The 20,233-nt window shown below is 43.8% G+C and overlaps 2 protein-coding genes and 1 non-coding gene across 4 annotated transcripts in view; all 3 read left to right on the top strand.

Annotated features, from left to right (window-relative positions):
- The window catches only part of CWF19L1 (CWF19 like cell cycle control factor 1), a 33,095-nt gene extending 27,491 nt beyond the window's left edge, over positions 1-5,604 (top strand). For both annotated transcript variants that reach the window (XM_049764292.1, XM_049764291.1), the window contains 3 exons: positions 1,255-1,374; positions 1,817-1,914; positions 5,179-5,604. In XM_049764292.1, the coding sequence (XP_049620249.1) occupies positions 1,255-1,374; positions 1,817-1,914; positions 5,179-5,323 (363 nt within the window). In that variant the 3' untranslated portion in view covers positions 5,324-5,604. The remainder of the gene's footprint in view (positions 1-1,254; positions 1,375-1,816; positions 1,915-5,178) is intronic.
- LOC125995663 (small nucleolar RNA SNORA12) lies at positions 912-1,055 on the top strand. Its single transcript, XR_007491142.1, has one exon. It is a non-coding gene; the product is annotated as a small nucleolar RNA SNORA12 (small nucleolar RNA).
- A 1,556-nt stretch (positions 5,605-7,160) lies between the features above and the next one.
- Positions 7,161-20,233, top strand: part of CHUK (component of inhibitor of nuclear factor kappa B kinase complex) — a 49,023-nt gene continuing 35,950 nt past the window's right edge. The window contains exons 1-3 of the mRNA XM_049790839.1: positions 7,161-7,327; positions 14,655-14,749; positions 20,071-20,185. Of these exons, the coding sequence (XP_049646796.1) occupies positions 7,223-7,327; positions 14,655-14,749; positions 20,071-20,185 (315 nt within the window). The 5' untranslated portion in view covers positions 7,161-7,222. The remainder of the gene's footprint in view (positions 7,328-14,654; positions 14,750-20,070; positions 20,186-20,233) is intronic.

Below are 20,233 nucleotides of genomic sequence, written 5' to 3'. Positions count from 1 at the left end.
AGGTGCATTTTAATATTTAATCTTAATGAGGCTTTGAATATTTCATTCTAATCCAAAACAAGATGTTAAAAAACATGAATATTTGTACCAATATTTTAAGAATATTTAAGGGTCTGGAGTGATAGCACAGCAGTAGGGTATTTGCCTTGCATGCGGCTGACCCGGGATGAACTTTGGTTCGATTCCTGGCATCCTATATGATTCCCCAAGACTGCCAGGAGCAATTTCTGAGTGCAGAGCCAGGAGTATCCCCCGAGCACCACCAAGTGTGGCCCTAAAACCAAAGGAAAAGAAAAAAGAATATTCATTTAGAAAGTGAAAGAGACCGGTAGCAGTTTTGGATACTTCCCAGTGTCACTAAAGTGAACAGTGTAGATAGTACTTATTTGTGGGGAGGATTGTCATGCTGGGGATCAACTGTGGTCTTCTGATGCAAGGCATGCACGAACTTCTGAGCAACATCCCTGCCCCAGAGAATGTCTTTTTCGTTTAATTTGGGAGGGTAAACCAACTGCTTCTTTTGGGTTTCCTTTCTCTATGGAGAGTGTGCTTTGGTTTTTGCCTTTTGCCCTCCCCCAGCTATGTTAGGGCTTATTCCTGAGGCTCTGCACTCAGAATTATTCCTGGTGATGCTGAGGGGACCATCTAAGGTGCCAGGAATCTAACCAGGGTCAGCTTTGTGCAAGGCAAGCACCTTACCCACTCTGGCCCTGATAATGCCATTTTGAAGAAAAAGGATTGGGAAGCTGAGGATGGTTCCAAGAAAGATTTGGTCCTTGAAAGAATAGAGAAGAGAGCAGGTCTGAGGTGAAGAGACACAGCATGAGTGACAGCTCAGAGGCAGGAAATAGTGCCAGGGCCTTCAAGGAGCTGGTAGCATAGAAGTGTGGAGTTTTTGGAGCATTTGTACCCATTGTGGTAGTTTTCTTCATGGCACATTTGTTAAGTTTTCAAATGGGCCTGACTCTGCCACATATATTATATAGGAGCTGGCAAGGCTAGAAGACAGAGCATGCTCTCTAGCCTTTCCCATGTCCAGTTTGGCTCCCACAAAGCCTAGGATATCTCATAAGTTTAAGTCCTTATGGACAGGCTGCCCTAAGCCTGTCTGGCCTGAGGAGAATCTATGCTGAGGGGTGCTTCTCCACCCCCGTGATGGATTTGATTTCCCCTCAGGGGTTCTGCAGGAGGCCTGACCTCTTTTGAAAGAGCACAGTGAATTCCTTCTTTCTCCCTCCCTCCCTACCTCTCCAGGTCATCCCTGTGCCACTCAGTTGCTGCACTACTGATGACATTAAAGATGCCTTCATTACCCAGGCACAGGAGCAACAGATGGAGCTGTTGGAAATCCCAGAGCACTCTGACATTAAGCAGGTGAGCCTGGCACAGAGAATATGTGTAATGTTCCTGTGAATCTTACTGAAGATGTGGTTTCTGGCATGTAGGGTCTGAGTTACTTGATATCAAGGTGTCCCCAATCCCCCGATGTATGTATACAGGAGACAATCTGGAACTAGAGCATGGAGTGTTGATTAGGCGGGACATGTAGGTAGAGCAATGCCTTACATGCCTTGGTGCTTTCCTGGGAAAAGTGATGCATTGCCATGTAGGAACTAAGAAGGTTGCTTAGGGTCTTTGTATTATTTGTCAGTTTTTCTTTTAAAGCTCTTAGTGGCTTGGAATATATTGCTTCTCAGATTCTTGTTTCTTGTGTTTCTAGATCCAGTTTTTTTTTGCTATATTAAAGCTTGTGAAGATGAACTTAGTTTAGATTTCAGGTGCTAGTGTGCTCTCATGTAACTCTGCTTTCTTTTAGATTGCACAACCAGGAGCTGCATATTTTTATGTTGAGCTTGACACAGGAGAAAAACTTTTCCACAGAATTAAAAAGAGTTTTCCTTTGCAGTTTGGAAGGTTTGTATTTTATTTTTTAATTGTATTAAAAGTTTTGTTTGTTTGTTTTTGGTCCAACTTGGCAATGCTTAGAGCTTACTCCTGCCTCGATGCTAAGGGATCATCCCTGGTGGTTCTTAGGGGGCCCTATTGGGAGCCAGGAATTGAATCTGGGTCAGTCACATACAAGGCAAGTCCCTTATCCACTGTACTGTTTTTTTTTTCCAGCAGGTTGGTAGTTTAAATACAGTTGCTCTAAGTAAAGCAGTGTGTTTCATAGGTAGTTGAATAAACGAATCATATAAGACACAATATTCTTCAGGAAAAAATGATGGGTACTTAGAGTCAGGTAAATAAAAGGGACAATCCAGGAGGAATGGATAGAGGGAGTCAGGAGTAAGCCTTAAATACTTCTGGGTGTAGCCAAAAACAAATGCACACACACACACACACACACACACACACACACACACACACACACACACACATTTAGGATACTGTGAACAATGTGGCTCTAGTTGGTCCATGGTCACACAGTCATAAATTAAATCGCAGCATGTTGGATCCCAAAATGTAAGTTCTAACTTCATTCTGTGATGTCCTAGCCTTGTGATGCACAAGGCTTCATTTTCCTGCACCACATATCGAAAAGAATGTGACTGAAAAATAGAGAGAGTGCTGTAAATTAGGTAAACTGAAGTCCCAAAGTTGCAGGCAAGAAAAAAGTATGGACAGAATAGAATGTCCCAAATTGGGACTGGAGATATAGCTTATTTGTAAAGCAAATGCCTTCTATGTATGAGGTTCTGGGTAGATGATCTGAAGCTGGTATCTGATTTGCAGCTATTTAGGGGTATCTTTTCCACCACCACCTTTGTTAGAAATGAGCTTTGTGGCAACTTTAAACCCTTCTTAATTAATTTTGTAAGATATCCTTACCGTTGACTAAGTTTGATAAATGAAGTTACCTACATTTACCAGAAAGATAGTGGATGAGAAGTATATCAGGAATTGTAAACATCTGTTTCTTTTTCACTTCCTTACCACAGCTGCAGCTGTGCACACTGCTGACAAAGGCTGTGACTGCAGATAGTCATGGGCACATGCACCACAAAAGAGCTTCTCCCAGTGACTGTGCTTATGATTGTTCATTGTAGCTCAGCACTGAATGCATTTCAGAATACTTAATTACATAGCCCTTCATCATTAGCAAAACACTTGAAAAGACTTCCTGCTCCACAAGAAAGGTGGCAATTCTATTTTCATTTTCCAGATGAGGAAGTGGACTATGTTTATTGCAAGGAGATATTACCTGAGTTTAGGTCCTTTTATTTTCGAAGGACTTGTGTGATTTATTTTCAACCCTTTTATTTGTTGTACCTTGAAAGTGGACAGTGAACCATAGAGATGACAAATAGTGTGGAGAGTGTATCCATGTATAGTTATTAAGTCCTTAGAGTGGAGGTAAATAATTTTGTTGGTATTGAGTTAGTGTTGTTGTGAGTATGTAGGCTGAGTTCCTAGGAGGAGTTTCAGGTACTTTTAAGACAGTGGCTATAAACCTTTTTGGAAAACAACCTGGACATTTTTCAAAAAACTAGAAATTGAACTCATGTATGACCCAGCAATATCACTCCTGTGAATATTCCCTAGAGTCCCAAAAAACAGTGCAGAAAAAGCATCTGCACTTCTATGTTCATCGCAGCAGTATTCACATAAGCCAGAATCTGGAAACAAGCTAAGTGTCCAAGAACAGATGAGTAAATAAAGTAACTGGTACATCTACATAATGGAATACTACACAGCTGTTAGGCAAAATGAGGTTATAAAATCGGCTTACACATGAATGATTATGGAGAGTATTATACTGAGTGAAATGAGCCAGAGGGAGAGAGAGATATAGAATGTTTGCACACATTTGTGGAATATAAAAAATAAGATAACCTGATAGTAATATCCAGAGACAATATAGAGGCGATTTCCAGAAGGACCAGTCCATGGTAGGAAGCTTGCCACAAATCGTAGGGGAGTGCAGTTAGGGCAGAGGAGGGAACACTATAACCTTGATAGCTGGAAATGATCATTCTGTACAAGAATTGAGTGCTGAAAGGTATAGTGATATATGCATGATACCACTTCAGTAACAATATTGCAACCCATAGTGTCTAAAGGGAAAAAAAAAAAGGGAGGGAGGAAGGGAAGGAGAGAGAGAGACAGAGAGAAGAAAAACATCTGCCTTAGAAGCAGGCAGGGCGGAAAGCAAGGGGGAGGGCAGGAGGGAAACTGGAGACATTGATGGTGGAAAATATGCACTGGTAAAGGGTTTTGGACATTATATACCTGAAACTCAACCTTAAACTTGTTACTACATATTATGGTAATTCAAGTAACAATTTTATTATTGAAAAATAGAAAAAAATAGGAAAAGACAGTGACTATAATACTTAAGGCCTAGCTGCACCATGTTCAGCAAACTCATGTTCCAGGTGGCATGACAAAACTATAGGTTAGGGCCAGAGAGATATGAAGGTTAAGAAGCTTGCTCGCTGGGCTGCTGTAGCTATAGTTCTCATTCAAATTCTAGCACCACATACAGTCTCCTGAGTGCAGGGTTTAAGATAGGGTGATATCATAGACATTTTGTGATTTGATATGCTATCTCCATATCTTAAAACATCTTTAATTTGGATGAAGGAATCAAGACTGAACATGAGGTAATCTGCGCAAGTTGCTGAAAGTAAATGGCATAGCTGGAGATAGAATATACTCTCTTTACTTTTGGGAGAGGCTGGGGTAGGGTTCTCATGGTCGTTTTCAGCCAACCAGGCCAGGGCTTCAGAGGATGTGGTGTTACTTAGGCCTGAGTCCCAGAGATTACATGGGTCACCTTAGTGGTCCTTGTGGGCCTCCACAGCCACACTGTCAGTATTCAGGGGACCCTGAAGTACTGGGCTCAGCCACAGGTAAGGCATGTGCCTTAATCACTGGAAGAGGTTTTGACACCATGACCTACCCTTTTTCTAAGAGACAGTGTTGCTGTTCTAAATTCCAGTGCTGTAGTTGCAAGTTGTTTGAGAGAGAAATAAACGGAATTTGAGAATTAAAGAAGAGATAGGATCTGAGCTGATTACTTAAAATGGTTTGACTTTGATCAGTAGAATGGCAGTTCTTTTTTCTTTTGAGATATTTACATACTTTATTAGTATGTTGTTTAGGGGACAGCTGGAGAGAAATAGAGGGAGATGGAGTCTGGGGGCAATTTTGACCTGTCTGCTTTTTCCATAGGGAGGTCTTGGCCAGTGAAGCCATCCTTAATATTCCTGACAAGTCTGATTGGAGGCAGTGTCAGATCAGCAAGGAAGAGGAGGAGACCCTAGCTCGCCGATTCCGGAAAGATTTTGAACCGTTTGACTTCACTCTGGATGACTGACCTGAGAGACAGGCCCCCATCAAGGGCACAGGCAATCCCAACAGTCTATTCTTTTAGAAACTGTAACTGCTCTGAGATCTGTTCCCCTGTCTCTGTTGGGAACATTCCTATGGAATGTGCCCATAGCAAGAGGCCTAAAAGTGAATAGTTTCTGGGAAAAGTCACATTCTAGGATGAACATTCTGTTAAAAGCATGTCTCTCATGTCTCCTTCCAAGCATAGCTTGTCCTAATCTGCAATTTAAGAAACATTTAAACCATGAAATAAAATCCATTGCTTTTTTTGTAACTGCGTAGTATCCTGTGTTCATCTAATCTGTGATCACTTGAAATGAAGCAGTGTTTGTATAACCGAGTGGCTGGCAGTTATCCCTGAATCTTAGAGGGTACAGAAGGGACCTGAGGCGTTTGCTTTTATTTTGTTATGACAACACTAATTGGTATAAAAGAATTAGTTTGGGCCGGCGAGGTGGCACTGGAGGTAAGGTGTCTGCCTTACAAAGGCTAGCCAAGGAAAGATCATGGTTCGATCCCCAGGAGTCCCATATGGTACCCCCAAGCCAGGGGCAATTTCTGAGCGCTTAGCTCGGAGTAATCCCTGAGCATTAAATGGGTGTGGCCCAAAAAACAAAAAACAAAACAAAACAAAAAATTAGTTGGTGGGGGGGAAGTGGAGGAGGAAGAGACAAGACCTTATGTTCAGAAAAGCAAATAACCACCCTTAAAAAACAGGGCCAAAGCTCCCAAACCCAAGGAACAAGCTTTTAGGCCCTAAAGTTTCACAAGGCCTTGAGTTGTTTGGGATTATGGGGGAAATCCTATAAAGGCTGTATAGAATTTCATGCTGGTTTAACTTAGTCTAGGGAAGATGGTCAATTATTAAAAAATAAGTGAACTGCAAACTCAGGCATCCGGGAGGGAGCTTGTGTTGAGGCCGGCGGACCAGTGGTGTGCTCCAGGAAGACTCCAAGCCACTCTCTCATGCAATTGCAAAGGGTTTATTAGCCAGCATGTGGGGCTCAACACAAACTACACAAACTGAGGCAAAGTGCCAGCAAGGAGCAGAGAGTGAGAGCCCCGGACTAAGATGTGAGGGCCTTTTATAGACTTAGTTAACGGTTTGCAAAAGTTTTTTTTTTTTTTTTTTTTTTTTTTTTTTTTTTGTTTTTGGGCCACACCCGGCGATGCTCAGGGGTTACTCCTGGCTGTTTGCTCAGAAATAGCTCCTGGCAGGCACAGGGGACCATATGGGACACCGGGATTCGAACCAACCACCTTTGGTCCTGGATCGGCTGCTTGCAAGGGAAATGCCGCTGTGCTATCTCTCCGGGTTGAAAAAGAAGTTTTTGACCGTCAACAGAAGTAGGAGTCATTAATTGTCAAATGGGGTTACTAACCGTCAGACAGAAGCAAAAGGGGCAAAGGGAGAGACTGGAACAAAGCATTTAAGGAGGTAAAGGGAGGGATTTTTGGCCTCCTTAACACTTGTTAGCACAGGTTCTTCTGATTCAGTCACAGCTCAGCTGTGTTGGGTTTGGACAGGTGGAAGTGCTCTGAAGAAAAAGGTGGGTGGGGAGAAGTCGACAGTAATAGGAAGAGTCTGGTTTAGAAAAATGAGTGAAAAGTGAGTCCAGGGCCTGGTGAGACCTTCCCACCCAGGTAAAACCTGGCAGAACCCTCGAGGCCACAGCTACAGGAAGCACCCGCCTCTCCCCACCCTTCCTTCCACCGCCCCACCCTGGCGGAAGCGGGGCCTGGAGGACGCGGGGTGGGCGTGGCCCTGTGTCACGGAAGTGACGCACGTAGTCTCGCGAGACTGGAGTCGCGGGAGTCTCGGCGTCCTGGAACCGGCCTGGGAGCCGTGGCGGAAGGAACCCGAGGCCGCCTGCCCTCCCGCCCCATGGAGCGTCCCCCGGGGCTGCGGCCCGGCGCGGGCGGGCCCTGGGAGATGCGGGAGCGGCTGGGCACCGGCGGCTTCGGCAACGTCTGCCTGTACCAGCACCGGGTGAGCGGCGGCGGCGGGGGCGAGCGGCTGTCAGTTGGGAGCGCGGGGGGCGAGGGTCGGGGTGGCCGCGTGAGCGCAAGTGACGGGGAGACGGGCTTTGGGGTGTGCTGGAGGTTGCGCCGGCGGGCCTGGCGTTGCACCGTCCCCGGGGCATGAGCAAGTACCTGCTGGGGGGCCCGGGCTGCTGGGGCCCCGGGGCTTGGGCTGGTGTGATTGCATGCATGCTGGGAACGGGGGTGGGGGTGCAGTGGTGCATCCCTGGTTGTGCAAGTGCGGGTGCAAGCTAGGACTGGGGCTGGGAGGCGCGGGTGCGTGCTGGGGCCAGGGGAAACCTCCCTGGGACAGGAGGCAGGGGCAGCTTTCAAGTCTTCGGAGAGGCAGGAGGGACACGGCAGTCCCATGGCCTCTTGCATCCTGTGCAGGGACTTTGATTTCGGAGATGCTTCAACCCTTGTGGCCTCCTTTAGTGAATTAAGTTTGGGGCCGCGCTGCTTGCTGAAGCCCCTCTCCAGTACAGGCTGCGAGGCATGTCCACGGGCCATCTGCATGTCCAGTGGGAGAAGGTGAACTCATTCTCTGCTGGCTGGTCTCTGCTTGGTTGACCCTCTGTAAAATCGGGAGAAATGCTGGGAGGTCAGGGGACCTGTCAGGGTGGTAGGTTAAGATAGGCATGGAAAGCTCAGGACAATACTTGGCTCCGTGGGAACGTTTGATGAAACGTGTAACTTCAACTGTTGGGTATTGATTGGTGTTAGGCTCTTCGTCCTCTTCCAGGGTCTTTAAAATAAAGGGAAGTTTCAAGAGTGAAAGTGCTGTTCTAGGAATATTACCTCGTAAAAGACAAATGTGAGTGGAAAAAACAAGGCAGGAGCTGGAGCTAAGCAGTTACTTAAAAATAATTGAGGGGGCCCGGAGAGATAGCATGAAGGTAAGGCGCTTGCCTTGCATGCAGAAGGACGGTGGTTCGAAGCCCAGTATCCCATATGATCCCCCGAGCCTGCCTGGAGCGATTTCTGAGGGTAGAGCCAAGAATAACTCCTGAGCAAAAACAAAACAAAACAAAACAAAAAGTTGAGCTTAGTGGTATGCTTGTGCTTTGCAGAAATGAGACCCAGTCTCTCTCTCTCTCTCTCTCTCTCTCTCTCTCTCTCTCTCTCTCTCTCTCTCTCTCTCTCTCTCTCTCTCTCTCTCTCTCTCTCTTTCTCTCTCTCTCTCTCTCTCTCTCTCTCTCTCTCACACACACACACACACACACACACACACACACAAACACTCACACATAATTTTACTAAAATGCTAGCACTTGCTTGTGAAAGTCCAGTGTCACTGATGGAGCAGAGGAGGTGTTTTGTTCTGTTTGTTTGTTTGGACCACACCTGCTCAGGGCTTATTCCTGGATCTGCCTCAGGAATCATTCCAGGCAGACTCAGGGGACCATATAGGATGCCAAGGATCAAGCCTGGGTCAACCAGGTGCAAGGCAAGTGCCCTACCTGCTGTACTATCTCTCTGTCTCTCTGACCCTGCAGAGGATTTTTTTTGTTTGTTTGTTTTTGGGTCACACCGGCTGTGCTCAATTAGGGGTTCCTCCTGGCTCTGCGCTCAGAAGTCTCTCCTAGCAGACTTGGGGGACCATATGGGATGCCAGGATTCGAACCACCGACCTTTACCTCCATGCTATCTCTTCAGTCCCCCTGTAGAGGATTTTTTTTGTTTGTTTGTTTGTTTTGGAATTTTAAGAAGTGGTTTCTAGACAGAGTAAAAGGAGAAATCTAGGAGGGAGAGCAGTTGGAAGGGGAAAGTGATGCATTTAGTACTTGGACAGCCAGAAAAGTAACAATCATCCAAGGATCAAAGTAGTGAGTAATAATTCCCACTGTCAGAGAAAACAAAAGATAATCAAAGAAAAAAAATTGAGAACTGAATACTTCCAGGGGATTAGCCTGTGACTGTGTTAGCTAGGCCTGCCCATCAGCCTAGTCATAAGAAGAAACAATGTGGGCTGAGGATATACACAGTATAGTAGACCTGAATTTGATCCCCAGCACTGCAAAAAATTAAGGAAAGTAAGCATGCTGCATGCTTTTATAACTGCTTTTCTTGAACTCTGGGGTTGAATGAATGTAGCAGTGTAATTTTTGTTAATTCTTGTTGTTTTATGTTTTAGGGGGTTGTACCTGGCGATACCCAGGGCTTACTCTTGGTTCTGTGCTCAGGGATCACTGCAGTGCTTAGAGGACCATATGGGGATTGAATTTAGTTCAACTGCATGGTCATATCTCGAGGGGTTTCAGGGACCATATATGGTGCTGATTGAACCTGGGACAGCCATGTGCAAAGCAGGGACCCTACTTTTCTCTCTGACCCTGTTTGTTTTCTATTGTGCTGAAGCATATAGAAATTAAAATTTACCATTTGATCAGTTTAAAGTTAGTTGTATTCAGTATAGTCACACAATTATCATTGACATCCATTGCTCAGATTTTTTCTTTTTGGTAAGTAAGCCAAGCTTACTCATGGTTCTGTGATCAGGGGTCACTCCTGGTGAGGCTTGGGGGACTGTAGTTGTGTTTGGGTTCAAACCTAGGTCAGCCATGTGCAATCTCTCCAGCTACCAAATTTTTGCAGATGGAGAGAGGGTAGGAGACTTGGACCACTTCTGGTGAACTGCTCATTGCTTTTTAGGAATCATCTCTGGTGGTGTGCCCCATTTCCTTGGCAACTACCGGTCCACTTTCTGAGTCTTTGGACTTTTTAAAAATAAGAGATTTGTGTTCCTCTAGAATCTTAGATATATTTTTTAGGAACTTTCCTTTTAAACTTTTAAACTTTTAAAAATAAGAGATTTGTGTTCCTCTAGAATCTTAGATATATTTTTTTAGGAACTTTCCAGTTACGAGGGTAACCCTTCCCTAAAATTGGGTCATTTGACAGATGGGTCTTCGGTAAGAGAAGTACCCTGTCATCTGACTTGGAGGTAACAACATTCCTTTTCCAAGACAAACTAAGATTTATATTTATAGATTTCAGTGTCTTATGTTTTGGTGGAAGCCACATCCCAGTATTTCATCTACATCTTTTTTTTTTTTTTTTTTTTTTTTGGTTTTTGGGCCACACCCAGCGATGCTCAGGGGTTACTCCTGGCTGTCTGCTCAGAAATAGCTCCTGGCAGGCACCGGGGTCAATATGGGACACCGGGATTCGAACCAACCACCTTTGGTCCTGGATTGGCTGCTTGTAAGGCAAACACCACTGTGCTATCTCTCTGGGCCCTCATCTACATCTCTTAAAGCACATTGAAGGGCTGGGAAAGGGTACAGAAGAGTGGAATGCAGATTTTTTTGTACAAGGGACTTAGGTTTAATCTATGGCACAGCATGGTCATTTGAGTACTGTTCTGGGAGTAGGCTCTTAGCATTACTAGGTATGTCCCAAAAACCAAATTCCCTCTCCCCAAAAGAAGACCCAAATTGAAGAAGTGAAAAATATGTGAGCTGGTCTGTTTTTCTAACTGTTTTGGGGAGCCACTCCCAACAGTATTCAAGGATACTCCTGACTCTGCTCAGGGGTCATTCCTATTTGTGTTCTGGGGACTATGTTTGGTCCCAGGTCATAGACTCACAGACAAGGTAAAGCACCTTAACCCTGGTACTAACTCTCTGAAAAAGTTTGGGTGTGTTTTTTGTTTTTGTGTCACACCCAGTGGTGCTCAGGGCTGATTCAAGGAGTCATATGGGATGCTAGTGATCAAATCCAGGTCAGCCATGTTGAAGGTAAGCTCCCTACCTGAGTACTCATGTTCTGCCCCTGAATGGTCTGTTTTAACTAATTGTTGAGCAGGGTGCTAGTGGTGTCCAGATCAATAAAAAGCAGTATTTCTATCTTCAAGGAGATTTTCAGTGTAGTGTGAGAGACATACACAGAGCATTGTAAATACAATGTGCTATAATTTTTCTAATGAAGTTGTGTGTAAAGTGATGTGGAAGCCTGGCAGATAAACCAAAGAATTTTGCAATAGAGAATAGAGGGATCATTTCTGTAAGTTGTTGGAAAAACTAATTCCATGAAATGCTTTGGAAAAAACACTTTTTTAGTTAAGAAGATACGTACTAGAAGGGTTGCTGCAATATTATACTATAGTATATTAATATAGCAATAGTAGAATATTGTAGTATTCCTTTACAATTGAGTGTTCAAGAGGTTCCTAGCCCACGTTAGCATGTTAATAGATTTTTGTTTGTTTGTTTGTTTGTTTTTGCTTTGGGGCCACACCCAGCAGCGCTCAGGGGTTACTCCTGGCTCTGCACTCAGAAATCACTCCTAATAGGTTCAGGGTACCATATGGATGCTAGGGATCAAACCCGAGTCAGCCGCATGCCAGACAGACGTCCTGTCTGCTGTGCTATCTCTTTGGCCCCAAGCATATTAATAGATCTTTAATAAAGAAACTAGTATCCTCTTTTTTGTTTGTTTTTTTGTTTTTTGGGTCACGTCCAGCGGCGCTCAGGGGTTACTCTTGGCTCTATGCTCAGAAATTGCTCTTGGCAAGCTCGGGGGGACCATATGGGATGCTGGGATTCAAACCACCGTCCTTCTGCATGCAAGGCCAACGCCTTTCCTCCATGCTATCTCTCTGGCCCCTAGTATCCTCTTTTTGGAGAGGGTAGCTCTTGGGTTTGGGAAAGGGAGGCCTCACAGGGATACTGGACCAATGAAGCCAGCAGTTCAGTGCAATGACCTGAAGATGCAGTGCTGCTTGGACCCCACCGTCACCCTGGCAGATTCTGAGAACCTCAAGGTCCATAGGGTCCATACTTGGCAGTTCTCAGGGGCCTCCAGAACTATATTTTGTGATGTTCAGGGGATTGTGTGCTACAGGACACATGAACCCTCCCATGCAAGTCATGAGTCTCACCCATGTATGATCTCTGCCCCAAAATATTTACTCTTTTTGGAGGAGAACATACCCATATGTGCTCTGAGTTTACTATTACCTCTGTGCTCAGGTCTCTCCTGATAGGACTTGGAGGATCAAGGATCATATGGGGTGCTGGGGATTGAACTGGGTTGGCTCTATCTGAAGCCTTGCCTACTGTACTGTCTTTCTTTTTTTTTGTTTGTTTGGTTTTGTTTTTGGGTCACACCTGGCAGCACTCAGGGGTTATTCCTGGCTCTGTGTTTATAAATTACTCCTGGCAGGCTGGGGGGGTGGGGGGGAGACACACCATATGGGATGCTAGGGAACTAACCCTGGGTTGTTCCTGCATGACCAAGACCTACCTGCTGTGCTGTCACTATGGGCCCCATTTGTTCTTTACTGCTATTTTTGGTCCACTCTTTTTTTTATTGTTTTGTTTTTGCTTTTGTCCTTGGCAGCGCTCATGGGTTACTACTCCTGGCTCTATGTTCAGAAATCACTCCTGGCTGGCTTAGGGGGACCATATCAGTATAAAACTTGGGTCAGCCACATGCAATGCAAATGTTCGACCACTGTGCTATAGAATGCTTCAGCCCCTGGTTCATAGTAATGTTGCCTGAAAGTGATGAGATCTGGCTTTTTTGCAGTGTTCATCAAATCAGGTTTAATATTAGTCACAAATGACTAAATTCCTACTCATAAGCAAGAGTTGATATAATTACTAAGTGTAAGATGACACCCAACTATTAACCCAAAACAAAGGCACTAAGGGTATTTTTAATGTTATTTGAAATGCAAAGGTTAGGAGCCAGTTTGGGTTTTATTGCCTTAGGCTTGGCTATAGCAAAGCAATGCTTTCTTACTCTTTAAGAGTCTAATTTTTCCTCTTGGTCCTAATTGTGCTGGATACTGAGGCCCTTGTTAGGAGTCTTTGTTTTTTGTTTTGGTGCCACATCTGCCAATGCTCAGGGCTTACTCCTGACAGTACTCAGGGATCATGTTTAGTAATGTTTAGGTGATTATATGTCGTGCTAGGGATTGAACCCTGATCATGTGCAAGCAAGCTTTCTACTAGATTAACGTTTAGGAGAACACGGTCTTTGTATTTTTTCATTAGGACATTTGAGACAGTTTTTGGAAGAGACCTGTTTAAGGATTAAAACAGTCACTCATTTTCTTTCTGGGGGGGATTGTTGGGCCACACTCAGCAGTGCTTAAGGATCACTTCTGATGGTGCTGGGGGACCAATATTTGGGGGGCTGGCAATTGAACCTCGGTCAGCTGTGTGCATGGTAAGTGTCCTACTCACTCTTTACCTTGCCCGTCCTTAATAAAATTAAGTATTTTAGGGGCCAGTGTGGTGGCGCAAGGGGTAAGGCGCCTGCCTTTCTCGCACTAGCCTAGGACAGACCGTGGTTCAATCCCTCGGTGTCCCATATGGTCCCCCAAGACAGGAGCGATTTTGTGAGCGCCACCGAGTGTGGCCCCAAAACAAAAATAAAATTTTTTTGCCAGCATATAAGACGTATTTGCCGGAGTATAAAACGACTGGGCATATAAGACGACTCCCCAATTTTGCAATTAAAACATAGGTTTAGGCCTATATTCGCTGTATAAGACAGAACATTCCTGTGCTGCAACTGTATGTACCACAGTGAGCCAATCACAACAAGCAAAGGTTCAAAGGTTCTACTGTAATGGACTTCCTCTCTGACTCTGCCCAATTTGAGCAGGCTTTTTACAGTGTAGATTCGGGTCCAGAACATTGTTTAATTTGCATGCATCAAAAGCCTGCTTGGATTGGCTGAGTTAGAGAGGCAGTCCGAGCAGCCTTGCAGTGATTGGTGCAGGATCGAGTTGGAAAATTCGTTTTGTGGCAATATTCAGACTATTTTCGTTTAGCGGCATATTGAAACATTTTTCGGGATATACTTGGCGTATAAGACGACCCCCGATTTTCGGTTGACTTTTTTTTTTGTTTCAAAAGTCGTCTTATACGCCGGAAAATATGGTAAGTATTTTGGTATGTTTGAAGGTCAGTTTGTTTTTTTGGGGGGGCACACCTGGTGACGCTCGGGGTTTACTTCTGGCCATGCATTCAGAAATTGCTCCTGGCTTGGGGGACCCTATGGGACACCAGGGGATCGAACCTTGGTCCGTTGTAGGCTAGTGCAGTCAAGGCGGACACCCTAACCACTGCTCCATCGCTCCAGCCCCTGAAGATCAATTTTAAGGCATTAACTATCTATCAAATAGCTTACATGGCAAAAATGTTGACTCATGAGAGCAATGGATGTTTATTAGAACTAAATAGTTTTGTTTCTACAGGTGGACATTTCTTTGATAACAAATTTGTGCAAGAGCCTTCTTAATTTATAACTTGTTTTTAAAATTTTTTCTATTTTAACAGGAACTTGATCTTAAAATAGCAATTAAGTCTTGTCGCCTTGAGCTAAGTACCAAAAACAGAGAACGGTGGTGCCATGAAATCCAGATCATGAAGAAGTAAGTGTACTTGATATACTTTCCCAGTTTTCCAACCCAGCTTGATGCCATAAGGGGAGGAGGGCAGGAATTTACTCCAGATATATGTGTTCTATTTCAAATAATGATATCACATTAGATTATGAAGCTTTAGCTTAGGGGATGGAGAGATATAGTACAGCAGGTAAAACACTTCGCCTTGCTCATGGCTGACCTGGATTTTTTCCTGGCACCTTGTATGGTTTCCCAAGTACTGCTCCAAGTAAATTCTGAGTTCCATGCTAGGAGGAAGCCTTGAGCACTGCTAAATCCATTCCTGGCCCTCAAAAGAAATACTTTTAAAAATTATAATAATAATAAAAGAATATAATAATTAAAAATGATCTAGGTATTACCAGACTGTTTTGTTTTGTCTTGTTTCTGGGCCACACTCAGTGGTGCTCAGAAGTCACTCCTGTGGGCCGGAGAGATAGCACAGTGGTAGGTTTGAATCCCAACATCCCATATGGTATAGTGTCCTGTTCCACCCCCACCCCCACCTCTTTGCCCTTTCAGGAGCAACTTCTGAGCCCAGAGCCAGGAGTAACCCCTGAGCACCTCCCGGTGTGGCCCCAAAACCAAAACAAACAAACAAACAAACAAAAAGAAGAAGTCACTCCTGGCTCTGCTCAGAAATCACTCCTAACAGACCTGGGGGACCATATGGGATGCCAAAGATTGAATCAGGTCAACTGCGTGCAAGGCAAACGTCCTACCATTGTACTATTGCTTTGGCAGTAGACCTATTTAAGGATAGTATTTTTTTTTCTGGATCTTAACAATGCTCACTTATGGGCCAGAGAGTTAGCATGGAGGTAAGACATTTGCCTTGCATGCAGAAGGACGGTGGTTTGAATCCCGGCATCCCATATGGTTCCCTGCGCCTGCCAGGAGCGATTTCTGAGCATAGAGCCAGGAGTAGCCCCTGAGCGCTGCCAAGTGTGACCCAAAAACCAACCAACCAACAACAACAACAACAAAACAAAACCAATGCTCATTTATTATACTTTTATATTAACAAAAGTACTACTTATTTCTTTACTATTACCTATTTATGCTGAATAAGTGACTTAAATAAATATAGAGGTCTTAGCAATAGCACAGTGTGTAGGTCATTTGCCTTGCACGGGGTAGATCCAGGTTCAATTTCCAGCATTTCTTTTTTTTTTTGGTTTGTTTGTTTTTTGGGTCGTACCTGGCAGCGCTCAGGGGTCACTCCTGGCTCCAGGCTCAGAAATTGCTCCTGACAGACTTTGGGGACCATATGGGATGCTGAGATTCGAACCATTGACCTTCTGCATGCAAGGCAAACGCCTTACCTCCATGCTATCTCTCTGGCCCCAATCTCCAGCATTTTATATGGTCCTCTGAGCTTGCCTCGAGTAATATCTGAGTTCAGAACTAGGAGTAATTTACCCCTGAGCATCACCAGGTGTGGCCCAAAAACTCTAAAAAGTATATTATTGAGTGCATACGTGTGTGTGTGTGTGTGTGTGTGTGTGTGTGTGTGTTTATTTCTTTTGGCCACACTTAGATGTGCTTAGGCTTTATTCCAGGCTCTCCGCTCAAGGTTCATTCCTGGAAGTGTTTGGGGGCCCTATGGGGTACTGTTTGACTCTAGGTGTTCAACATTCAAGGCAAGTGCCTTACTCATCGTACTATCACAGTTATGATTTAGCCATTGGTAATGACTCAAGGTGGGGGGAGGGTCATGACAGACTAGGAGATCTCTCCAGAAACATTTCAAAATGAAGTCATTGAAAGTCTTGACTGGAACTGGAGTATCTGCTTTCAAGCTCATTTATATTGCTGTTAGCTAGAGGCATCAGTTCCTCCCTTTATATGTAGGCCTTTTAAAGGGAAGCTTGATTCATTCTCTTTGACGCAGCAGCTTTTTCCAGAACAAATAATCTGAGCAAGAACCAGATGAAAACGGTCATTTCTTAGGAGTCAGACTTCGTCCTTTCTATCACATTTTGTTAGAAATTATTCCCTATTACAGCCTTTATTAAAGGGAGGAGCTCTAGAGGAAAAGAAGTGAACATAGTTTTTAAATGTCATAGGAAGGGTGCTAAATGCTTATAATATTAACTTGTCACAGCAACTCCATATTGAGGTATTACTGTTTATAGTAAGGATTTTTTTTTAATTTTTATTTTGATCATAGTGGCTTACATATCTTTCACATTAGTATTTTAGGTACATATTAACGTTGAATCAGGGGAATACCCACCACCAAATTTGTCCTCCCCACTTCCCTGTTCCCTTTCTGCAACCCATATCCCCCACCATCATCCCCCGGGCTGCTAGAGTAGATGGTCCCCTCTTTGTCTAGCTTACTATCAATGATCATACATCTGTTTGGTCCTAGTGCCCTCCCTTGTTTCTCCCTTTATTTGAGAGGCTAAGCTAGATAAATCGAGTTATGTGGTTTTGTTTGAGGGAAAGAAAAGCAATAGAATGGGGTAAAGATTAAGCAGGAAAAAAAAATGCTGAAAATGGGCGGAGTCCTTCTAGTGGCTATCAGCCTCAGTTTGAGAGAGGACATGAAAAAGGTAATTTTGGGGCCGGGCGGTGGCGCTAAAGGTAAGGTGCCTGCCTTGCCTGCGCTAGCCTGGGTCGGACCGTGGTTCAATCCCCCGATGTCCCATATGGTCCCCCAAGCCAGGAGCAACTTCTGAGCACATAGCCAGGAGTAACCCCTGAGCATTACCGGGTGTGGCCCAAAAATCAAAAAAAAACAAAAACAAAAACAAAAAAAAGAAAAAGGTAATTGAAACACCATAACAATACAAAAATAAATGTGAAATTAAATATCAGTGAGCCCTACAGCAATAAAGAGAAGCACCACACAATAGTCTCGGTTCTGAATTCAAATCATGGCAGAGTGCAAAAAGAAAGAGAAAGATAAGATAAAATAATATAAAATAAAAAAGGAGACATCAACTTCAATAGCTACACCAAAATATGGATGTCAAAAAAAATCAATCAATCAATATATATGCGGAAAAATGATTATTTTGTGCTTTTTTTTCCTTTTTTTCTTTCCCCCCCTGCATAGGCACAGTAACTATTGGGGATATTATAGAGGGTTAATCTTTTTTTTGTTTTTTTGGGCCACACCCGTTTGATGCTCAGGGGTTACTCCTGGCTAAGCACTCAGAAATTGCCCCTGGCTTGGGGGGATCATATGGGACGCCAGGGGGATCGAACCCGGTCACGATATTTCTTTGGCTAGCGCTTGCAAGGCCGACACCTTACCTCTAGCGCTACCTCGCCGGCCCCTAGTAAGGATTTTTTGTTTTTGTTTTTGGGTTATACCTGGCAGCGCTCAGGGGTGACTCCTGGCTCTATGCTCAGAAATTGCTCCTGGCAGACTTGGGACCATATGGGATGCCGGGATTCGAATCTCTGACCTTCTGCATGAAAGGCAAATGCCTTACCTCCATGCTGTCTCTCCAGCCCCTATAGTAAAGTTCATAGTCATGCATGGATTTGAAAGTATTTTAACTAATGTCATGTATAGATTTGACATAAACATTTTAACTCCAATGACTGTGCTTAGTTCACTTTGTTTCTTTAGTTTTGAAAAGCGAAGTATTTTTTTTGGGCGGGCCCACACTTGCCAGTGCTCAGTGGTTACTCCTGGCTCTGTGCTCAGAAATTACTCCTGGCATTGCTTGTGGATTGAACCTGGGTCAACTTTGAGCAAGGAAAACACCTTCTGTTTTGCTCTATCACTCTGGCCCCATGTGAAGTAGTTTTATTAAGGAAATATGAGGGAGAAGTAAGAGTTTCTAAAGTAATCAGTGCTTTTTAATGGTTCTCAAGGTTGGCTGTATAGCTGTATCACCAGGAAATTTTGTTAACAGTACAAATTCTTAGACCCTACACATGATTCTCTTTTGTTAGGCCCCTAGGACGTGTAAGTCTTTTCTAGTTTTAAGATGTAAGATGATGACAATTGCTGATGGGAGATATTCTAAGTGAAAAGAAATGTGTAGGGGCTGGAGAGACATCAAGCACAGCAGTAGGGCGTTTGCCTTGTATATGGCCAACCCAGGACTGATGGTGGTGGTTCGATTCCCAGCATCCCATATTGTCTCCCGAGGCTGCCCAGGCCGATTACTGAGAGGGAGTAACCCCTGAGTGCTGCTGGGTGTGACCCCAAAACAAAAATGGTAGTATGTGATTCTCTCTCTCTCTCTCTCTCTCTTTTCTTTTAATTAGATAAAGAAGGGCATTTGCTTTGCATGCGGGTTTGATCCCATATGGTCCCCTGACCACTGCCAGGAGTTATTTCTTTTTTTTTTTTTTTTTTTTTGGTTTTTAGTGTTTGGGCCACACCTGGTGATGCTCTGGGGCAGTGGTCCTCAAACTATGGCCCGCAGGCCACATATTGTATTTGTATCTGTTTTGTTTCTTCATTGCAAAATAAGATATATGCAGTGTGCATAAGAATTCATTCATAAGTTTTGTTTTTACTATAGTCAGACCTTCCAGTGGTCTGAGGGACAGTGAACTGGCCCCCTGTTTAAAAAGTTTGAGGACCCCTGCGGGGTAATGCCTGGCTATGCGCTCAGAAATCGCTCCTGGCTTGGGGGACCATATGGGACGCTGAGAATCAAATGGAGGTCCGTCATGGATCAACTATGTGAAAGGCAAATGCCCTACCACTATGCTATTGCTCTGGTACCCCAGGAGTGATTTTGAGTGCAGTCAGGATTAACCCCTGAGCTCCGCTGGGTATGACCCAAAATACTCCCCCACAAAATTAGAAAGATATATTTGTGCACAGATTAAAAAAATAAAATAAAAGGAAATATATTAGAGTTTTAATTGTGGTTGCTTCTGAATTATGTTGTGAGCGAGCTTGGAAGAGATGGGTGGTCTTGTATATATGAGTTTTGGAACCAGACCATTAGTTCCTACCTGAGCACTATGTAATCTAGCATTACTTAACTAAACTTGAGCTTTTCTTCCTTCTGATAAGATTGTTAATAATCTGCTATCATAATATTAAGTACCTATTACTTAACTAAACTTGAGCTTTTCTTCTTTCTGATAAGATTGTTGATAATCTGCTATCATAATATTAAGTACCTAGAAATATAGCAATAGTAGTAGTGATGGCTTATATTCTATGTGATTATTAACTTTCACTTTTAAATGTTTAAGAGGGAAATTAGAATGTTACAAACAATGCCCACCTTTCTCTCACTGACCTCCAATTAAGTCCGAATTGAAGCTCGATTTTTTATTAAAAATTTTTGCTGATAAGGTTTTTTTTCTTCCCTCATTAGGTTAAACCATGTCAATGTTGTAAAGGCCTGTGATGTTCCAGAGGAATTGAATATTTTGATTAATGATGTGCCTCTTCTGGCAATGGAATACTGTTCTGGAGGAGATCTCCGGAAGGTATTGTAGCTGCTTTGAGATAATAAGATCCTGAGCTATGCTTGTATC

The sequence above is a fragment of the Suncus etruscus genome, chromosome 17 (genome assembly GCF_024139225.1).
Source record: "Suncus etruscus isolate mSunEtr1 chromosome 17, mSunEtr1.pri.cur, whole genome shotgun sequence".
NCBI lineage: Eukaryota > Metazoa > Chordata > Mammalia > Eulipotyphla > Soricidae > Suncus > Suncus etruscus.
The sequence above is the reverse complement of the archived record's forward strand: the minus strand, read 5'-3'. Positions and strand labels throughout refer to the sequence as shown.